Source organism: Montipora foliosa, chromosome 9 (assembly GCF_036669935.1).
Source record: "Montipora foliosa isolate CH-2021 chromosome 9, ASM3666993v2, whole genome shotgun sequence".
Lineage (NCBI taxonomy): Eukaryota > Metazoa > Cnidaria > Anthozoa > Scleractinia > Acroporidae > Montipora > Montipora foliosa.
The window spans coordinates 40433557-40453556 of NC_090877.1; the positions used below are offsets into that span (position 1 = coordinate 40433557).

The window sequence follows — 20000 nt, forward strand, 5'->3', positions numbered from 1 at the left end:
TGAGGGTTTGGGGTTACTTCCTTCATTTTCGAGTCTTAGGGTCTTAGGTAGTCTCCATCGCAGCGGTTTTTAGTCTCGTCACGCAACGCTCCTGTTGCGAGGGAGACTAGGTCTTAGGGGACTTACAGTTCTTTGTTTTCAAAACGCCCATTAGAGACGATTTGTTTAAAATAGGAGAGAGAGAATTGTGTCCTTGCATACGAAGTGTTTTTCCGGTTTCCGTCCGCAACTCAAAAACGCCGCTTGCTTAAGCTCCCTATGTTGGAATGCCTTCCCTTTGATCCCATTTAGGGACTTCATGATCTACGACGGCGACGTCGGCGAAAATGTCACTTCAAAATATAACTTTGCACTGTCGTGTGTCTTTCGCGATAATGCCGTCTCGTTCACGTCCTACAATGTGGGCGCAGTGTCCTGAAAATAAATTGGTGCCCGAGCGGTTTCAGAGTAAAAAGGGACTTCAAGATCTACAACGCGGTCGTCGACGAGCTCGACGAACGCCACAAAACAAGAATGCCATTGGTTAAAAGAAGACAAATACTCGTGCTGCACGTGCGGCACACATTTTAGCACGTGCTATTGCAGTAAACTGCACATCAACCACGTGAAATTACCAAATTGGAGGTTTGAACGACCACGTGAGCGTACAAACACAAACTTTTCATTCTATATGTTTACTCTGAAATCCCTCGGATACCAATTTATTTTGTTTTCAGGATACTTCGCCCACATTGTAGGACCTGAACGAGAAGGAATAATCACAAAAGACTTACGCTAGTGCAAAGTTATATTTTGAAGTGACGTTTTCGTCGACGTTGCAGTCCCTAAAATATAGAATGAAAGGGTTGTACTTGATGATTTCACGTCGTTGTTGTGCAATAGGGTATTTTCCTGTTTAGTGTGGGGGACACTTTGTGTGTTACGGTTTCTTACAGACAGAAAGACAACTAAACTAGCGATTTCCTGAAAAACAAATTTCATTACTAACGGGAGCGTAAAGCCTATACTTCGATCTTTGTCCGCTGGCAAAGCACTTTTCTTGACGATGGGATTCTGTCTAAACAATGCACGTTCAACTACCCAGGAACTGTAACCTCTGGTCCACAGCAGCAACTTCTCTCAGTCTCACAGAAAATTGATTTTCCTATCGATTTCCAAAGCGTACTACCGTACAAACTGGCAAAATAAGAACCGGAATTGAAGCTGTTTATACAGTTTTTCTCGTGTTTCTACGTCTAAAATGATTAATTTTTCTATACCACTACATATCTGTTTTCAGTAATGACCATTGGCCAAAAGCAAGAATGTTCTTACATTAAAGTAAAATGATGGATGCTTCTACAATTTTCTTCAGATTCTTTTAATTCCTGTGACATGGGACAGTTATCACCTGTAGCTAATGTTATGAAGTTTAGATCAAATTGACGATCACTCATCTACAAGAGGAACACCAATCTGGTCTTTTATTTGTAGTCTGAAAAGCAATGTACAACTGTACTATCCAGTTTAATTCACGGCCCTCAATGCTTTGCACTTGTGCCATTAATTTAAGTACAAAAAGGAACCCGTAACCGTTACCCTGTAACCATAGTTAATAGGTATGGTTATGAAACCCGACAAATTTCATCGTTGTAGGTTTTTGTTCTCTTTTTCGGCCTTGACCGTGCACAAAACACAATAGTTGTTTACTCCGTATTGAGGAACTAACCAATAGAAACGTGTTGCTTACGTAATAAATGCATAGTGTATGAGCGCAAAACAAAAGATTGTGCACGGTCGTGGACTTTCCAACCTAAATCTTGGCATCTTTGTTTGCTCCTTTGATGTTTGCCGAGGTTCAAAACCCGTTCCCTCTATTAACTATGCTGTAACCTTAGATTTTTTCACAGAAGAGACTGTGGCCACGATTCGAAACAATAATACAACCCCCAGCGACTCGTGCATTAGTGTGGAAGAAACCATTTAAAGAATAAAAATGTATATATTAAATTTTTGTCAGATACGTATTTGAACCCTTTAACAATGAGGTGCCTTGTGATGTATGATGGATCAAAGCTCATCATGACGAAGAAGATGTTGGTACATTTTCCGTTCAAATGTTGGGTCATGCACTCTTGAAGTATGAAACTTGTGCAATGCTTGGGGAATTAGAACCACAATATCGGCCAATAAAACCTCTTTGTTGGCTGCTCCTAGATTTTCAACAATCTGCAAAGAAAGGAACCATAAAATTGATGAACATGGGGAGCAAGACTGGCTCGCACAGTGTCTCCCACCAATGTAGCCTGGGTTTCATTCCCAGACTCGGCGTCAGATGTGGGTTGAGTTTGTTGGTTCTCTTCTCTGCTTCGCGAGGTTTTTCTCCGGGTACTCCGGTTTTCCCCTCTCTTCAAAAACCAATGTTTGATTTTATTTGAATTTCATTTCATTGATTCCTAGAGACATGAAAGAGACTATACATTCTTGACTGTAATTACCGTATTTATTCGAAGAAGCGCTCAACCTCGAATAAGCGCCCACCCTGAAGGTAGAAAAAGTTAATAAGCGCCCAGCTTCGAATAAGCTCCCACCCCCATCACCCCACCCCCAAGGACAAGATTGCCTGACATCCATCCCCAGCAAGCCCTAGCAGCTTCTCGCGCGACTGACCCATTTGCTGTCGTTACGCTGTCGGATGTCGAGGAGGCAGCACCAGAAAGTTCACTTATTGAGCTGAGCGACGATGACATAAAAGTTGCTTGAGAATTATGACAGCTAAAGAGACTTCTGCGAAGACCAAACAAGCAGTTGTTAGTCCTGGGCACACGTAAACCGAACAATGAACAGTCACAATTTTTGTGCTTTAATATTTTGTCATGTTTTGTTACAAAATAAACTTTTTACTTACTAAAAATGGTGAAAATTCAATAAGCGCCCACCCTGAAAGTCCAAAAATTAAATAAGTGCCCTGGGCGCTTAATTGAATAAATACGGTATGTACCCTATTGAAATAAAGTGTTTATTTATATAACATAGCAAAAATAAAAAACAATCAATACAATTACCTCCCATGCCTTTTTGTGAGTTCCTCCTATATCCTTAAAAAGAAAAGAACAATGGCATTGGTAATGAATTCCAGTCCAGGTAATGCATTGAGTGCCAGCCATCATGCTGGCCAAGGACAATTCAGGTATTAAAGCATCAGTGCTGTGTTGGTCATTTGTTGGCGATATGTTGACCAAAAATCAGGAGCTCATCAAGCGAGCCTCTTTCTCCCATTCTGCCCGGGAGTCAACTCTTTCCAGAGTAGATTTATTTATAAAATGCCTCCCTTAGGAGATTCAGAACGCCCTCTGTTGTAAAAGCCAATCAAAACAGAGCTATCTGAAGGGTTGCTTCAAGTCGTCAAGGGGTTGCATCAAGGGTTGATTTAAGGAAATAATGAAGATAGAGACTCCCCTTAATGAGGTCCTGTCTATGTGCACATCCCAGGAAGCTCAACACTCATGGCCTTTAAATTGCTTCTAAATGGAAAGTGCAGCCTCAGGCTCGTAAATTCATCTGCAAATGGTTAGACTGGTTGTCATTGTCATTTTCATCGCCATTGTTGTCATTATTATCATCATCATCATCATCATCATCATTATTATTATTATTATTATTGTTACAATTACAATAATAACAATAATAATAATAATAATAATAATAATTATTATTATTATTATTATTGTTATTATTATTACCAAGAGACTTACATTGTTATTATTATTATTATTATTACCAAAGGCGCGCGCACACGGAGCACCATTGGTAAGAAAATATGGTAACCCATCTGTGCAAGAAAATTTGGTTTTGGTCACCGTACAAGTGTATGCTCGTACATACACCCCTCCATGTATGCCAATGTGACCAGTATCATGTGACCATATTGTGGGCTCAAGTTTAGAGTTCTTCGAGGTCAGCTGTTTATTTTAAGTTGACCACTGACCACATACTGGGTTTCAATTGGATCACAGGCTCAAGCTCCGCTTCTAGGCTTGGCTAAATCTGTATATTACTACTACGATAGAGAATCTATCTGGTCATTATATTAACGACCCACCTCTAATTTTGTTGACACAGAGACAAATTTGAAATAAATGAAACAAAAATGTTTGATGATTCTCAAAGTTTTTATCTGAGATGGATCATCTGTGTACTGCTGCATCATTGATAAAGATACATTTTCTGGGAAAGGATCAAGAATCCTGACACAGAAGGTGAGGTTGATAGGTTGGAATCTTTTTGCTTGCATTCTAAGTGAACATTAACAGAAGCTTACTTTCTCCGTTGTCCAATTACTGACTTTTTAGAGCCATCAAGTTTCTACGGTAAATTCATCAAAATTTTACTCTCCTTGCTCACCGTAACATAATTTGACATAAACTTTTCTTTGACAAAGATTCCTTGTCCATCATGGCTTTCCATCAACAATTGTCTATAAAAACACACACAGAGAATTTTAATCATTTTAATTGTGCAGTAAGATCCTTAATAATCATCAAATGAATACATTTGGAGATTGGTAATGCCAGTTTTCATTTCCTTAATCAAATTATTAGTTATGCCCAATTTAACTTTACCCATCTGCCTCCTTTTATATGCCTGATACGTGTTAATTTAATACTTGCATGATTGATTGGTTGATTGATCAATTAATCATTGGTGCCCCTCTGTCAGTGAGAAGACGGTGCAACACACGAAAGAAGGGAAAGTGAAACCAACATCAGCAACTTAACAGGAGAGTATTCCATGCAGTTAGTCACATTTGTTTAATTAACTCTTTGACGCCCAAACCGGCCTAAACCAGCCAGTATTTTACTCTGTCTAACGCCAGATGATTTTACTCAGCAAAGGGGAACCCCTGGGAGTCAATGGGTTAATGGCTTTGCTTTGGTTTCTTTAATTAGCAACTAGTTTTAGGTTCCATTCTGACCTTTACTTTCCTTTGTAAGTGCTCTGATGTTAGCTCTTGGTATGTAATAAGTTCTTTGTCTCCTTTTTCATTACTTATATGTAACTCATCAGTTTGCATACCACGGCAGTTGGCCAAAGGTTGGCTGACAGTTGGCGAACTGTCAGTGGAGGGGGAGTTGCTCTTCACAATTATCCAGATTTCTTAATCTTTTCTCGTGCACTGTCCAGCTGACTAGTAGCTTAAACGCCTGAACAACTAAATGATTATTAACTTATCTGTGAAAAAACTAGTGAGGGACTTCTGTCATTTTTTTTAAACTGAATTGATTGACAGACTGTAAATGACTTGTTGAGTGACTGAATGATTGACTGACCCGGGCTGATTCTACTGACAGATCAACCACTTACTGACAACAAAATAACATTTCTTACTGACTGACTGCTTTTCCACCTGATCACCCAAAATCGAAAGGAATATGTAACAGAAGCTTACAGACATTTTTATCACATATATCAGAATCACACGACTTTGAAGCGTGTAACTTGCAACTCTTTCCTTGGAACAAAGCTGGGAATTTTAGGACACCAATTTTTGCCCAAATATGGACAAAAGTGAGATCAAAGCTGCGCACGGGAAAAATGAACAAACTATGTTACATCCAAATAACTGAAATAAGGAAAGTTTTAAACTAAGAAAACCCCAGCTCTGAACCAGAGTTAAACGCTTCAAGGTCATGAGGTTCTACGCAAATACATATAGAATAAAAATTTAGCGTTTCCTTTTGTTGTGACACCTCTGAAGCACCCCTGAAGAACAACAAAGCGTATTGTTTTCAGTTTATGTTACTCATGTATGCCAAAAAATGTAATATTCAAGCGTGTAAAATGGGGTTGACAGGCCTACACGACTCCCTTGTATGTGATCTGGTTTCCTTTTCCTTTGTCATAATTCTGCTGTCTCGAGTATGGACGCCTCTTTTAGGCGCTTCCAGTAAGATTTCATTTAGCAATGGTTTTTATGATGATTGTTCTACGAGACTTTAGATTTGGACCTTCATACTGCTGAGTGATATTTATTCTTCCGAGAAATAGTTCATCTTGATGATAAATTTTTAGTTTCTTGCAATTGGTGTTGATTCTCAGCAGTGATGTGAATGTGACCTTTTGGCCTCGTGCTTTTTCATCAATTTAATTCTAGCCTCAACCAATAAGCTCATTGGTGGTGATTCTGCTTTCAAAGCTTTGACCTATGCCCGGGATCTTTTTGTTCTTGAATGCATGTTAGGTTGTGCCATGTATCAGTGAGATAGCTGGCTTTCTAGAGGCTGTGTTTCTTTTTTGTTTGCAGAACATTACGCTCTTTGGAGGCCTTTTTCTGTTTTTGCTGTTTTTTACTGTGCACAGCAAGTAGGAGTCCTCTAATTTTTTTAGATAGTAGATTAAATTAATTTTCTCATCAGTCCCCCCCCCCTCCCCCACTCACTAAGTTTTGTGGATACTCCCTGAGTATTTAAGTTATGATATATTGTAATTGTTTCATTATTTTCTATAAATTGTAATTTTAGTTTTTATGGATTTTCAAGTTATTAAACAAATCAAGAGTTGATGCTTGGAGTTTTTGTTATCCTCTAAAACACCTTTCTCCTGATGCAGCATGGGTTGTAAAGTCCGATACCTGGTAAGCAATATCAATGTCCGCCCCGCTACAGAATAACTGAACCATGCACTTATGGGTCTACTGAATGATCACCTGACTGCGTGGACATTGGAATGGCTGACTGACTGACGGGCTTCTTATACAATTAAGCTAGAGCACTGATGACTTACTTGATATCTTCAGCATGAATATGACTGTACTCAAGTTCCTCAGTATTTGATACATCATTTGGATCAATGAACAGCAGCACTTCTTTCAACTGATCAATAGTCATATTCTGTACATATTCCTTTGTGATATAGCCTTTCCCATCTGGATCAAGGTAGACAACCATCTGAGAAAAGGAAGAGACAAAAAATGACAATGTAAAATGCTAAGAACACTAAACTATAGCTAAATATACAGCTCTTGCTGTTTCTCCACAGAGTTCCATTTTTAACTCTGTGCAAAGGAAGTCAGAAACAAAAAACTGCTGGTGAGCCAGTGTTCTTGTCCAGATAAAATTAATTCCATACAATTTCACAGTCACCGTGAGACCAGCTAGTACACTGTATACCATGCTGAAAAATCAACTTCTCTTAACAATTAGCCCACCTGGGAAATAAATGATATGGAAAATTCAGGAAGAGTATACAAAACCTATTAATTGAATCATTTTTAGGAATTTCAGGATCTCACTTGTCATTATGCAAAGTGTTTTTTTACAATGACTGCAAAAGTTCTCGCGCGCTCATTGGCTAATTTCTATTGTCAGTAAGCAGATCGACAGACACATGAATTTATAACTTATGCGAAACTGACGTGATATTGCTTGCGTCAGATTAAAGTTTTTTGCATTTTTGTGTCGCGTTCTTCTCGTGTTTTGACTTAATTTTGACCCCTCTGCCTTTTTCGTTATTGTAAAAAACAAATTGATGTCAGTTTTTCATGCGTCTGTCCTGTTATGGACAATGAATTTCGTCATAACATTGTCAAAGTAGTCTGCGGATCCACTCGGCTATCGCCTCATGGATCCACAGCTACTTTGACAATGTTATGTTGAAATTCATGATCAATAACAGGACAGACGCATGAAAAACTGACATCAAATTGTTAAATGATAGTGTTATTAAACATTTTAGTCTACTTGTATGATTGGAAAGGGTATGCAAAAATTTGGTTTCATCAACGGAGTTGATACTATAACTTGGCCACCGTACAGAGATTCTAGCTTTTAGAAGCCATGAGCCTCCATGCAGCACGGAAGATAGGGGCTTGTCACACTGATAAAAGACAGTACAGAAAGAGGGAAGGGAAAAACAATTTTAAACCACTAAAAAAATTATGCTCCTACAAACACACTTTTCGTGCTACAAAATCACAATGCTATGGTTATGCCCTACAGCACACGAGTCCAGGAAATCAAGGCACATCAGTCATGCACCAACTAACAAAGCCACTGACCACAACTGGCACATATACAAGTGCCCATTTGTTAACTCCACTAAATTACATTTAACTACATCAAATAGGTATAACACCATGAAAACTTGCACTTGAACTTTGTTTTCGGCTATTTGCTCTTCCACCACATGTGTTTTAAAAATGTTGGTAATCTTCTTCCAAGCTCAGCTGCAAATTGCAGAACTTCCGCTTGTTGACAGGTTTAATACAACTGCTTGAAACACTACCAGTAGCAGTCAACTGTGCTAAACTTCGGATGTCGCTGGATTGGAGGTTGCCAATTGCTTCAAGTGCCTGAGTCGCCATAGCAAAGGCCGACGGGATTTGGTCCACGCTCTCATTACTGCCAGCCATATTTGTTGCGAGCCTTGCGTGCAATGCATTGTACTTGCACTATAATTAGTTTTATTCACTTGTCTCTGACTGACTGGCATAAAATTTTGGAGATTCTAAATAAGATATTTAAAATGATAAATTATCCCCCCGATTTGTTGGAATTTATCTTAACAACACAAGTGATAACTCCCAATACCAAAAACAAAGACACTCTCACTGATAAAAGTGGTAATAACACTCAAATCCTTACTTCTTTGGCCCTTTTCTGTTCATTCTCTCTCAACAGGTCTCTCTTAACATCACTTTCACTGCGAAAGTACTGGTTTACAAGTTCATCAAGGTTAATCTTCCCTTCACTATCAGCTAATGTCAACAGAAACCGTCTAAGAATGTGAACATCCATGTGTCCTTGAGACAAACTGCCATGCCCAGAGTAACGCCAAAGAACAGGGACTTTGTTCATAGAAGTAAAGGCAACCTCCAGTTTGTCACAGCCGTTGTGAGAGAATTGCTTTAACTGCGAGAACCAGATTGACACAGCTGAATTCATGTACCCCCAGGATCGCACTTGATGCCAGTAACCTGTTATATTAAAAAAATTGCAGTTTTGGGCATTTAGTCAATGGGATAAAGGGCAATTAGTCAATAGTTTTTGACTAGATGTAGAACTTAATTGTTACCAAATTGACTCCTGAACCACATCTCACTGACAAGTGAAATTGCCTGGCATTAGACAGAGTAAATCTACACATGTAATACAGTCTCACTCCCACAGGGTTCGTGCTGGATTTTGTATACAAAATTCCAGGAGCATTCAAGGAGTTTTCAAGAACCAGAAATCGAGTTTTCAAGGAGTGCTTGTTAGGAGATGTCTATGCCATACATCGTGTTTCAGTGTTTTCTTTGCTGAAAAAGCTTACATAAATATTCTTTCCCACATCCTGAAAGAGTGAAGTGCACGCACTGGCATTTTAATTTTTGCATTAACCTTTCCCCAATAGTCAATTTGTGATCTTCATTTTCTCTTGGCATGATGCAAATTTCTCTACAACTTTCACCTTGGCAAAAATTCAAGCAGTTTTCAAGCAGTTTCCCACAAAATCCTTTTTTTCAAGGGCTTTTCAAGCACCCTTGAAGTCCAAAATTAAATTCCAGGGCTTTTCAAGCACTTCAAGGAGTAGCACAAACCCTGCTCCCAGGAGCCCATGGGTTAAAGGAGACATATAAGAGTTCTATTATACACTCTCAATTTGTTAAAAAAAAAGGAAAAGGGGCACTTATTGATAGTAATAGCCCATTTCCGAGTTGCTGCATGCCTCATGCAGTTTCAAAGCGAGTCCTGGTGCACAACCATTCAAATGGAAATGAGTTGCGTATTCTTATGCAAATCAAACTCATTTCCCTTACAATAGTTGAGCACCAAGACTCACCTCGAAACCGAGACAACCAACAACTCGGAAATGGCCTATTAGCATTCTTTTCTTTTAATAAGATGCAAAAAAAAATCCTTTGAGACTTATCATCTCCTTTGTGAATTCTCCACCTTACAGGGTTTAAAGTTATCTTGCGAGAATCTAATGTCACCTGTTGTTGGAAAATATGGTTTATGCTGTCAAGAATACCTTTGATTCTGGAATTTTCATGTATATGATTGCTTGCCAGTTGCCAGTTGAAGTTACTCAGCATATGACTTGTTTGACTTGAGATTCGACATTATGAATTTATAATTTTATTTATCATTATCACTAAAAATATAGTAATAATAACTAATAATAATAATAATGATAATAACGATAATAGTAATAATGATGATAACAATGTTAAAGGCATTTCAACCTTATTCCACGAGACTAAAGACTTAAGGACGGTGCCTACTATTGTTACTGCGCATATGTTCTGCGCATCTCCAGAGACTCGGATTTCCTATCTCCGATGCTTACTAATACAGGGATATTTTTGCATGGTTTAAAACTATCTGGAGAAAGCAGATGTTAGTAAGTACTCTTGGTATTCAAAAAGAAAATTGGGGTTAGAATTATCTTTGAAAAATGCGTGGTTACCCCCAATTTTCTTTTTGGATTTCAATAACACTTGTTAAGATCTACATTTCCTGCATAATCACACACCTGGGCAAAAATATCTTTAATTAGTAGGCACTGTCCTTAAGGCATTTTAAAATAGTCTGAGAAGGATTTCCATCGCTACAAAAATGGCAGGGGTCAATCTTACTCCAGGTAATTTTCAGTCAGTATCACAGGTGCCTTCCAGGGTGAAATTGTAACACACCAGTCAACAACTTTATTATTACTCATCATCACAACCCTCATCATTATCATTATTAACCCTCACCTCCAGGCATAAAAATACAGTCCCCCTTGTTCATTGTCACTTTAGAGTAATGTACATCCTTAATTTTAGGAAACATGTCCAGGTCAACAGAATCTGCATCAATCTCTGAATATCCTCCCCACTCAAATTTTGAATCTTCTGACATGTAAACTAGATGTGTTTGATCAGGATGGATCAGGAGCCAATCTTTGGTTCCATTAAATATACAGTGTATGTTGTTGTAAGGATCTTGGTGCAGCTTGGTTTGACCTCCACTAGCAGATAAAAACAGGTGGACCTCTTGGATGCCTTCAACAAATGATCCGCATCTAAAAAGGTTCAGGGACATCAGTATGAATGGGATAATCAACCCCCAAAAAGCAAATTACAATTAAGAACTTCAAGTTAATTTTGAAAGGGTATAGCCCAATCGTTTCAGTTGGTGGTAGGTTCAAATTAATGGCCAATGTCAACCTCAAGACATGCTAGGTTGACGCAGAGTTGAGAGGGCTCACCTTCCACCAAATGTTATACCGCATTTGATTCCCTCAGCTGTAACAAAATGGGTCAGGTTTCTTGGTTTTCTAATCTGAGAGGCTTTTGTCAGCTGGGTACTCCAGTTTAATATCTTGTCATCAAAAACTGACATTACACACCAAACCTTTTATACTACATCTTTTTGTTTAAGGGGAAGGGATTCTGATGGAAACAACTTGGACAAATCACCCACATGCTCTATAATCACCTTAAACAGGGAGGTATTGCTACATCTCTTTCCATTGGCTGTGGAATTTGAGATATCACATAAACATCAACATTCTGATAGTTCTGTAAGAAATGTCGCACTGAATCTCGGCCAAGAATACCATCTTCACCAGCAGGCACCCGGTCATTGCTTTCAGCGCGTGATTCAACTCTCAAGGTCAGATTTCCATATTCTGTTACAAGATATTCTTCAGTCCACAGTTTATATGCCCTAGATAAAAATATTTTGTTTAGGATCATAATATGATTGCAACAAAGTAACTCTGAGTCAGTACTGATCAGATGACAGCATTCTAATTAATATTTTTATCCCAAATTGGACTCTGAAAAGTCCCACTTAAATTACTATGGCAACCACATGCCTATTTTGTTGAGTTGAACCCATTCCCCCTTAAAGCGACCCCCATTTATGCGCCTGACGTTAGACAGAGTGAAATCTATAAGTATCACTCTTAGGAGGCAAGCGTTAAAGCCAAAACAAAAATTGTGTATGTTGTAGTGGTTGCAATGTTTGATAAAAATGGCATAAAAAATCTATAACAAAATGTATAAAGCAATGATTAAGCACAAACAAGAGTACTTAACCCATTGACTCGCAGGGGTTCCTCATTGACGAGTAAAATCGCCTGGTGTTAGACAGAGTAAAATACTACATACATGTAAGTCTGGCCGGTTTCGGCCACTTTGGATGTCAATCGGTAAGTGATTAATTAAACTGAATAGAAAAATTTTGTCATTGCTGAACACATTGTATGTAGTACAGTGTGTACAGGAATTGATCAAGAATAATTAATTTTTGTCGAGTGTATTATAAACAAAAATCACATGATCCTACGGTACAGTTTTAAAAGTTCTCAAATTAGACTTCAACAAGTTTTGCAAACTTTCAAAACATCAGTCCAACATATCTATTCTCATTGTACTCAAGATCATGCGATTTCCTCTAAATTGTAATTAACTTTGCCAGGAGGATGATTTAAGAGCCCTTCCCTGATAAAAGATAACTACTGTATTTTCTCAGCTATATAATTTATAAAAGATGCATAACTACATATTTTCTCAGTTATATATACTGGTAGATGCACTTGGTTATGAGACACACTCTAAACTTTCAGTTTTGATTGTATAAAATTCAACAAACTAGAAAGTTTGGCAAAGCACTTCATCTCCTCAATTGCCATTAATTTTAACAGCCGGTTTTTGACTTCACGCTTAAACAGGGTTCTATTTTTGATACGAAGTTTCATTGAACTTAACTGAACACTTTATTTAAACATGGAGTATTCAGCAGAGCTGGTGGGGATGCTATTCCCGGGGGGTGGGGGGAACTCGCATATGGAACAGACGGGGATGCTCATTGGAAATTTGGAATTTAACCCCTAAAGGAGACCATCTGGGCGTGGCTCAAGCTTTTTGTGACCCCTAAAGGAGACCAATCTGGGGTGGCTTAAGGAAATTTTGACCCCTTAAAGAGACCGCTTAAAAACGCACAAATACAACATGCAATGAGTTTTAATGATATAAAGACATAATCATAATCCCTCTGGGATGCTATTCCACACTCTTACACCTATTCTAGCAAAAGAGAACAATAGTTGGTTAGTTCTGGAGGCTTTAACATATAGATTACCCACTGCTGAGTCAATAAATCAATGAGTCAATAAATCGCTACTGATTCAATAAATCAATAAGTCAATAGGGCCGTTTATACAAGAGAAAATAAGCCGCGGCTAACTCTGGCCGCGGCTTACGTAAGCCGCGAAAGGAACTATTTATACGAGTATAAACTCCCCGGCAAGGATAAGCCGCGGCTTGAGAAAGCCGTGAATGTAGATTTTGTACCATTTATACGGGGTGTTCGCGGCTTATGTAAGCCGCGGCCAGAGTTAGCCGCGGCTTATTTTCTCTCGTATAAACGGCCCTAATGAGACTCACAGTCAATATAGCAATAATTTATTCATTAGGCCTAAGCCCTCGTTTCAGTGATTAGGCCTAAGCAATCTCTGAATTTTTAGCTTTCATTTTATGGTTTGGTTAACTGCACTAACTCATTGACTCATAAATAGTGTACACTCGCTGCTGAGAATCTTGTGAAATGACGATGAACCTGCTCGGAGTGGGTAAAGAGCATAGAAATATTCAAAGGGAAACGGTGATTGTTAATATAAATGTCATGCATCATAGAGGAAACCAAATGATAATAGAGCATTGTTACTGGTAGGATTCTGGAGTGAACGAATAGTGGGGCAGTATGAGCTTTGCTATCCGCAAACGTTTCTGTAAAATGAGAACCTTACGTAGATGAATGTTAGCACCTTGGCCCCAGGCAATGAGACCATAGGAAATGTAGGGTTGAAATTAAGGAGCGGTAGATGTTAAGCAGGGTGGCAAATGGGACAAGGTGTCTTAATCTTGCGATCATACCAATTCCCTTCCTAACAAACTTTGCTACAAGTCACCTGGAATGTTTTGCGGCCCCTCTGAACACAACAGGTCGGTTTCTTGATACGTATTTTTCCCAAAACTGTGTTGGATGTGGCACGGTGTGCAGTTCATCTGTCACGATATCAGGGTCTCTGTGCCAGCCGAATGGTTTCATATGCCCAACATGACACTCGGTTAAACAAACAGACCAATAGATGGATATCAAGTAACGGATGAGTATTCCAGTTATCGTGTTTCCTCCTAACATCTCAGCATTTCACCTGTTTTCGGTCTCTGGAAGCCCATTGCTACGATACCATCACCCGTACTTTGGGTATCCTCTGGCGCTAGAACCCAGTTTTTTAGCAGTCCCAAGATCACCCAGGGCCTGCTCATAGATCTGGAGGCAAATTTACATTATCAACTCCGTTGATAAAACCAAAATTTTTGTATCGGCTACTTCCCCACCGACGCAGCACCACAGTTTCTTTAGAAACTACCCCCTTCACTCATCTAAGGAGAGTTTGGTAAACATTTTTCATATCAGTTGTCAAAGAATCCACCGCGTTGCGAATGCCTGCCTCCATAAGCTCAATTCACCCTTCGCTCACCCCCAAAAATAAGCACGCATAGCGTTCGTCATAAGACAACGATATTATAAGGACCCTAAGAGCAAACTTCCCCTCAAAAGCATTCGATAAACTAGACGCTCCATGAGCGTAAACTGGGTTGCCTGTGGTACGTGTTGTACGAGTTGGGTGGTATTGAACTACAGCGTTCCAGTAATTTTTTTTAAGTGGGGGTGGGGGGAGGAGGGTGATGTAGACCGTTTGTGGGGTCACCCACACGCCATGTCAGCAATGGCCCTGTGGCTCACACGTTCACACGTTGAATTATTTTGTAATGTCGTGTCCTGTTTTGAGGTCTTTTACTTTTTTAAGCTTTGGTAATAAATTCAGTTCAAAGAGGCAAAACCCGCTCTTGAGTGAAACTCACTCCTTTCAGCTTCTTTAAAGGGGCCATGCCACTCAAAATGATATAATCCATCCATGATTGGGGTTTACTTTGATGGATGTCAAACCACTAAGAAACATACCTCAGTTTGACACTTCAAAAGAAACAATTGCCACAATTCGAGTCGACTTTGACTTTAAAACGCCGATAGGTATTTTTGCGCGGTGTGCGCATATGCCGAAAAAGCACAGAGACTTTTACAAGTATTATTGAATCCAAAAAGAAAAGAGAGGGAGCGGGAAGAGATGTTCAAAATCGAGTGCGTTACAAAGCTGACTGTCGTAATGCACACCGCTGGCGCTAAAACAAGAGCAAGTAAGTCACAATTGGATTAACTTTCGTCCCGACCTCGTGACGACAGGTATTTTCAAGTCATCTACCAAGATGAGCATAATGTTGTAGTTTGTTTATTAATACCAATTGCAGCCCAAAGGCTGGATTACAGGTACAGCGCAACACCCTAATTAACAATACTATATGCATAACGAAACGTTTCAAAATCTTTAAACCTATTAGTATTAACAATAACCTTATGCCTTAGATTGTATTTTGATTCATTATTAACCAACAACCCTTCACATATGGGAAGCAGTGTGTTACCCGATTTAACGCTTTTCATGAATTTGACGCACGACTCAGCCCTACGAGCTTCCAACAGCGCAAGGCCAGACTGACACAGCGCTTCCTGGTACGACACTCCAGGCAAAATAATTGACAATGCACACTTTTGCATTCTTTCTAGAGCGCAGCATAGAATTGCGGGTAAATTTGAAAATATAGGTGACGCGTATTCTACAACAGAACTAATGACTGCGCAATATATGTTTACCATGTCTGGCACACTAACACCTGATCGCCTAAGAGCCCTTAGTATATATAACCTTTTGTTGATGAAACTGTTGCATCCACAGCACCAGTGAAGTCGTCTCTCTGGCCTTTCTGTGGACGAATTCCAGGACCTACCGATACAATTTGAGCAAGTTTTGAAAGCTAAAATCTTTAATCGATTCTGTATTTTTCCGGTAGGACTGGGTGGCTCCACACTCATAAGAAAATCTATGAAATGAGAATCGGGGGTCGTCCCTTGTCATGGAACGGCCGAATTACCCAGAATTCCTTTTGGGCATGAAGGAGGCAAGCGGAGACTGGTCCTCATCAAATGAGGAAATAGTAAGGAGAAGATTTCTAGGCGGATACTAAGGAGTAGCCAAGGTGCGTGTTGTTAACGTAGACTTTTTATCATAGGAAATTCGGCCTGGCCTTTGATAATTTCTTGTCAAAGAAACGGTATAATGTAAATAAGAGAGTAATGAGATTTATATTTGCGATTACCTGTCCTCTTACGTACCACTTAAGTCAAACTCTACATCTCTATGCAAAAAGCGCATTCAAAATTTCCTCATGTTATTGTATAAAAGTAGTTAAAGAAGAAAAGGCTTGTCCTGCATATATGAAAATACGTTTTCTCTCCCGTTCTCTTCTTATGCATGATCTTCGTGGAAATTACATTCTGTCCCTAAATAAACCTGGAACAACCAGTTATGGTCTTAGCTCTTTTTCTTACGTATTAGCTAAGTACGTTGCGAAATGCGCTATCTGATTTTTCCCGTACCACTGAGTTTACTGGTTTTAAACTAATCCAGGGCCGGATTTTGTACAGCGGCTTTTCGTTTTGATTAATATATCTTTAAATATTATTTAATATTTAGTTATGTATCTGTATATATTATGTATGTTAGCTGTAATGTCTCGAAGATATTATTCTGAAAGTCGAGATGAAAAAAAGTTTTATGCATGCATGTATGTTACCTTCGGCAGGGCGCATGCGTGCACTTTGTAATCTGCGACTCCAGTGCTTACCATATGACAGATAAAATGACTTTTCTCTTGAATATATAAGCCATCGAAATCTTACGTTAAATTGTAATGACAAGGGCGGTTTGGAGCTGTGAGTAGGCGTGGGATTTGTCTCATATGGTTTAGGGGCCGACATAACTCTCCCTCAATGCCGTACCGGGAGGCGAGGTCGGTAGCAGAAAGCAGCAAAGGGCCAACTGCGTCCAGAAGCGATCTTACGGACCGAAATCCCGGGATGACTCGTTTGGTACGACGCTCCAGCGCCACGTCTGGAGGTGCTGCATATTTTTCTCGCCTCGTCTTCAAACATTCCGTCAGCGCATGCGTGCGTAAATGTTCAGCCTCTCCGATACCTACAATACTAGACATATTTAGTTGGAACACTTAGCGAATGGTCAGAATCATCGTGTTACAAGATCGTAGCTTATACCACATCCCCCTTCCCCCAATTCAATGTTGTGTGAGAATTTTTCGGGCGACTACTAGTAGTTGTGGAAATCAACATTGGAGGAAGGGGGAAACGGGGATGGGTGTTCCAACAAATGTGACGAGTATTGTAGTTCTGGTCATTGCTGTCTAAGGTCTTCCCAAACAGAAGGATGACCGAGGATACCTTGTGTGAGCAAACTCATATGTTAATGAAATGACGTCATCGAAGATTTCCTTATCACTATTCGCTATTTTCTCCATCCCATAGTGCAATACGTTTTGGGGGTTCTTTACATAAAAACAATACAAGTTATTTAGTCTTGAGACCCTACCATGCTTCAGTGAACTGGATGTCCATTGCTTTAATGAAAATAACCCCCGCTCCCCCCCCCCCCCCAAAAAAAAAAAGAACTGTGTTATGAGATTGGTGAAAATAACAGACCATCGAGCCTGTAAGACAAAATCATTTAATATTTTATTCGGAATAAGACGCAGTCGAAGTAATTTACAAAAATGCCTATTGCAGCAGGCTGTTCAGTTCACATACGACTTAAATTGCGGAGTATAAAATTTGCACTTAATAAAAGCATTTAGAACAATTCCGTGCTATACAGATGACGTCAGTAGTGTGTGTCCAATAGAAGCACAGCCATCGGTCACATGGTTAAGCTAGAATCATTCTACGGTAGATGAAACAAACTTGATGGAGTGTCGTCTAGGTGAGCTGGGTCAAATTATGCATAGCTTTTACAACCGGCCAGTTTCGAATCTGAAAAGCTCATCTATCTAAAACGCTTTGAAAAAGCTATCCCGGAGGAAAACCCGCCATTTTCACTTTAAATTCCACCTAACCTCAAAACATTTTGTTTAGCAAAAGCTAAATATCAAACATATATTTAAATTTACTTATCTAGATTTAACTTTTTAATGTGCCTCATAAGGTAAGTAAGAAAAAGATGCTGGCAATCATTTGTCCTACGGCCGAGGCGGTAAGAGGCATGGGCCTAGTCCTTCGATGACGTCATAAACTAGTTTGCATTGTAGTTTTGAAAGAAGTTAGTTTTTGACGTCACTGAAGGGATAGACCCATACCTCTCACTAGCCCGGTCATGGGATAAATGAATGACAGCTTTGTCACTCTGTCGTAACTCACTAGGCTTATTAGAAGTAAAATCGAGAGAAGCAAAGGTAAAACGTATGTTAGACATTTAACTTTTTTCAAAAAATACTTCGAGGTTAGGTCCACTTTAAAATGCTATCTAAAAGATCTGATTGGTCAACGAAACTTAAACCAATCACGAGAGTAACTGAAAGAGCTGGGTCATGACTCGTACAGGCATGTGCAAGACAATTTGCCCACTTGCAGATCATTTTCTTTGTTAACTCATAGGTATTAGCCTTTTAGTCCTTGAGATGTCACTTTGTGCTTTTGTTCCACCAGGAGCAACATTAGTTGGAACCACACATGACCTACGGTTTACTATTTTCTTTTGAAGTTCTTCGTCTGTTCTCCATATACAAATCAAGAGCAACTCACATAAACAGGTAACGAGGTGTGACCTTTCTTTATCCAGCTGTAAAAATATGAAGAATTGCCGAAGACAAGCCTCTATTGCACACACACACTGACACACCAATGCTGATGGCTGTTACAACAGTCATAAATAACACCTTGTTGATTCTTCTTCGTTCATTCTGTCACTTTGTCCGCAGGATTTTGCAGTTAACTATAGTAACAGCTATAACTAAACAAAACTATATAAAGTCTCAAGAGTACGACAACTTTCAGCGGAGAATGTTAACAATTCTCGTTGTATTGTCCTCTTAATTTTTTCTATCCTTGTCTCCTTAAGGTAAGGGGAAAATTGTTCCTCAGCATCCATCCTCTCTCCTTACGACAGTAAAATTGTCAATAAAATTATACTTTCATATACTTTACTCGTAGCTTCTTAACCTATCGTTTCCCTTAAAATTTAAGGTCACATTATCCGTGAGATTCATTTGTTTTCACATCCAAGGTCGGGCCAAGGTTGAAGAGGTTTTCAGTCGGATGTTAAAATACCTACAAATGACCAATCACAGATGACGTAGAGAGAACAGTCGCATCGTGGGCGTGAACTGAGTGCGAAAAAACCAAAGTGCATACCACGCCAAGTTCTCAATTTCTTCTCCGATTGGCCAAAAAAGTTATCTGAATTTCGCAAGCCAATCAAATAACGTGGAAGAGCACTGCTAAAAAAAGGCTATCTGCGCATGGACACTCGATTGAAAACCACTTTAAAGCATAACTGTTTATTGATAGATTCTTAAGCACGAAAAAGACAATGTTTTTATCAATGAACTTTGATTTTTTTAGTTTTATACTAGACGAAACGCGTCAGTAAAAGAACGCGAATTTTCATTTCCACCGCAGGGTGGGACTGCACCGAGCATGGAATGGAAGTTAGCCTTCATCCCACGCTCGTTCCCGACTCCCGTCTCAGGCCCAGGCTCTCCGTCTTGTTGACGAACGGACGATAAAATTAGAGTAATTATGGTCAGTATACTCCGCGCTACTTAAGATTTTTTTCACCTTTAATTCCACTTTTATCATTGTTTTGCAGAGAAAACCTCTCAGTTCATCTTAAAGCCTTCGTCTTTTATTCTCTTAGATGAGTTGCGCTATCATTTCCTTCGGCTTTGAACAGTATAAGATTCTCTCAGCTACTGAGAGTGTCTTAAAAAAATAAAAAATATTCAAAAAGGAAACCAATTATTGCCTTTTTGCTAATAGCTTCTTTGGTTTTTAGCCATCAATATATATAAAACGAGA

The 20000-nt window shown here is 39.2% G+C and overlaps 2 protein-coding genes across 3 annotated transcripts in view; both read right to left on the bottom strand.

The window, feature by feature from the left end:
* Positions 1–1440: 1440 nt before the first annotated feature.
* Positions 1441–14246, bottom strand: LOC137970789 (lysine-specific demethylase 8-like). Of its 2 annotated transcripts, none has more exons than XM_068817359.1 (8): positions 13924–14246; positions 11445–11675; positions 10721–11028; positions 8622–8953; positions 6763–6926; positions 4384–4456; positions 3045–3077; positions 1441–2208 (listed from the first exon to the last, which is right to left on the bottom strand). In XM_068817359.1, exons 1-8 carry the CDS (start codon positions 14154–14156, stop codon positions 2050–2052), a joined length of 1533 nt encoding a protein of 510 aa, XP_068673460.1. In that variant the 5' UTR covers positions 14157–14246; the 3' UTR covers positions 1441–2049. The 2 variants fall into 2 exon arrangements, with proteins under 2 accessions (XP_068673460.1, XP_068673461.1); XM_068817360.1 differs by having other exon boundaries at positions 1962–2208; positions 3045–3070.
* A 3407-nt stretch (positions 14247–17653) lies between these two features.
* The window catches only part of LOC137970242 (potassium voltage-gated channel subfamily A member 7-like), a 12991-nt gene continuing 10644 nt past the window's right edge, over positions 17654–20000 (bottom strand). The window contains exon 2 of the mRNA XM_068816761.1: positions 17654–20000. This exon is cut by the window's right edge and continues 2719 nt beyond it. The gene's annotated coding sequence lies outside the window, so the exon portion shown is untranslated.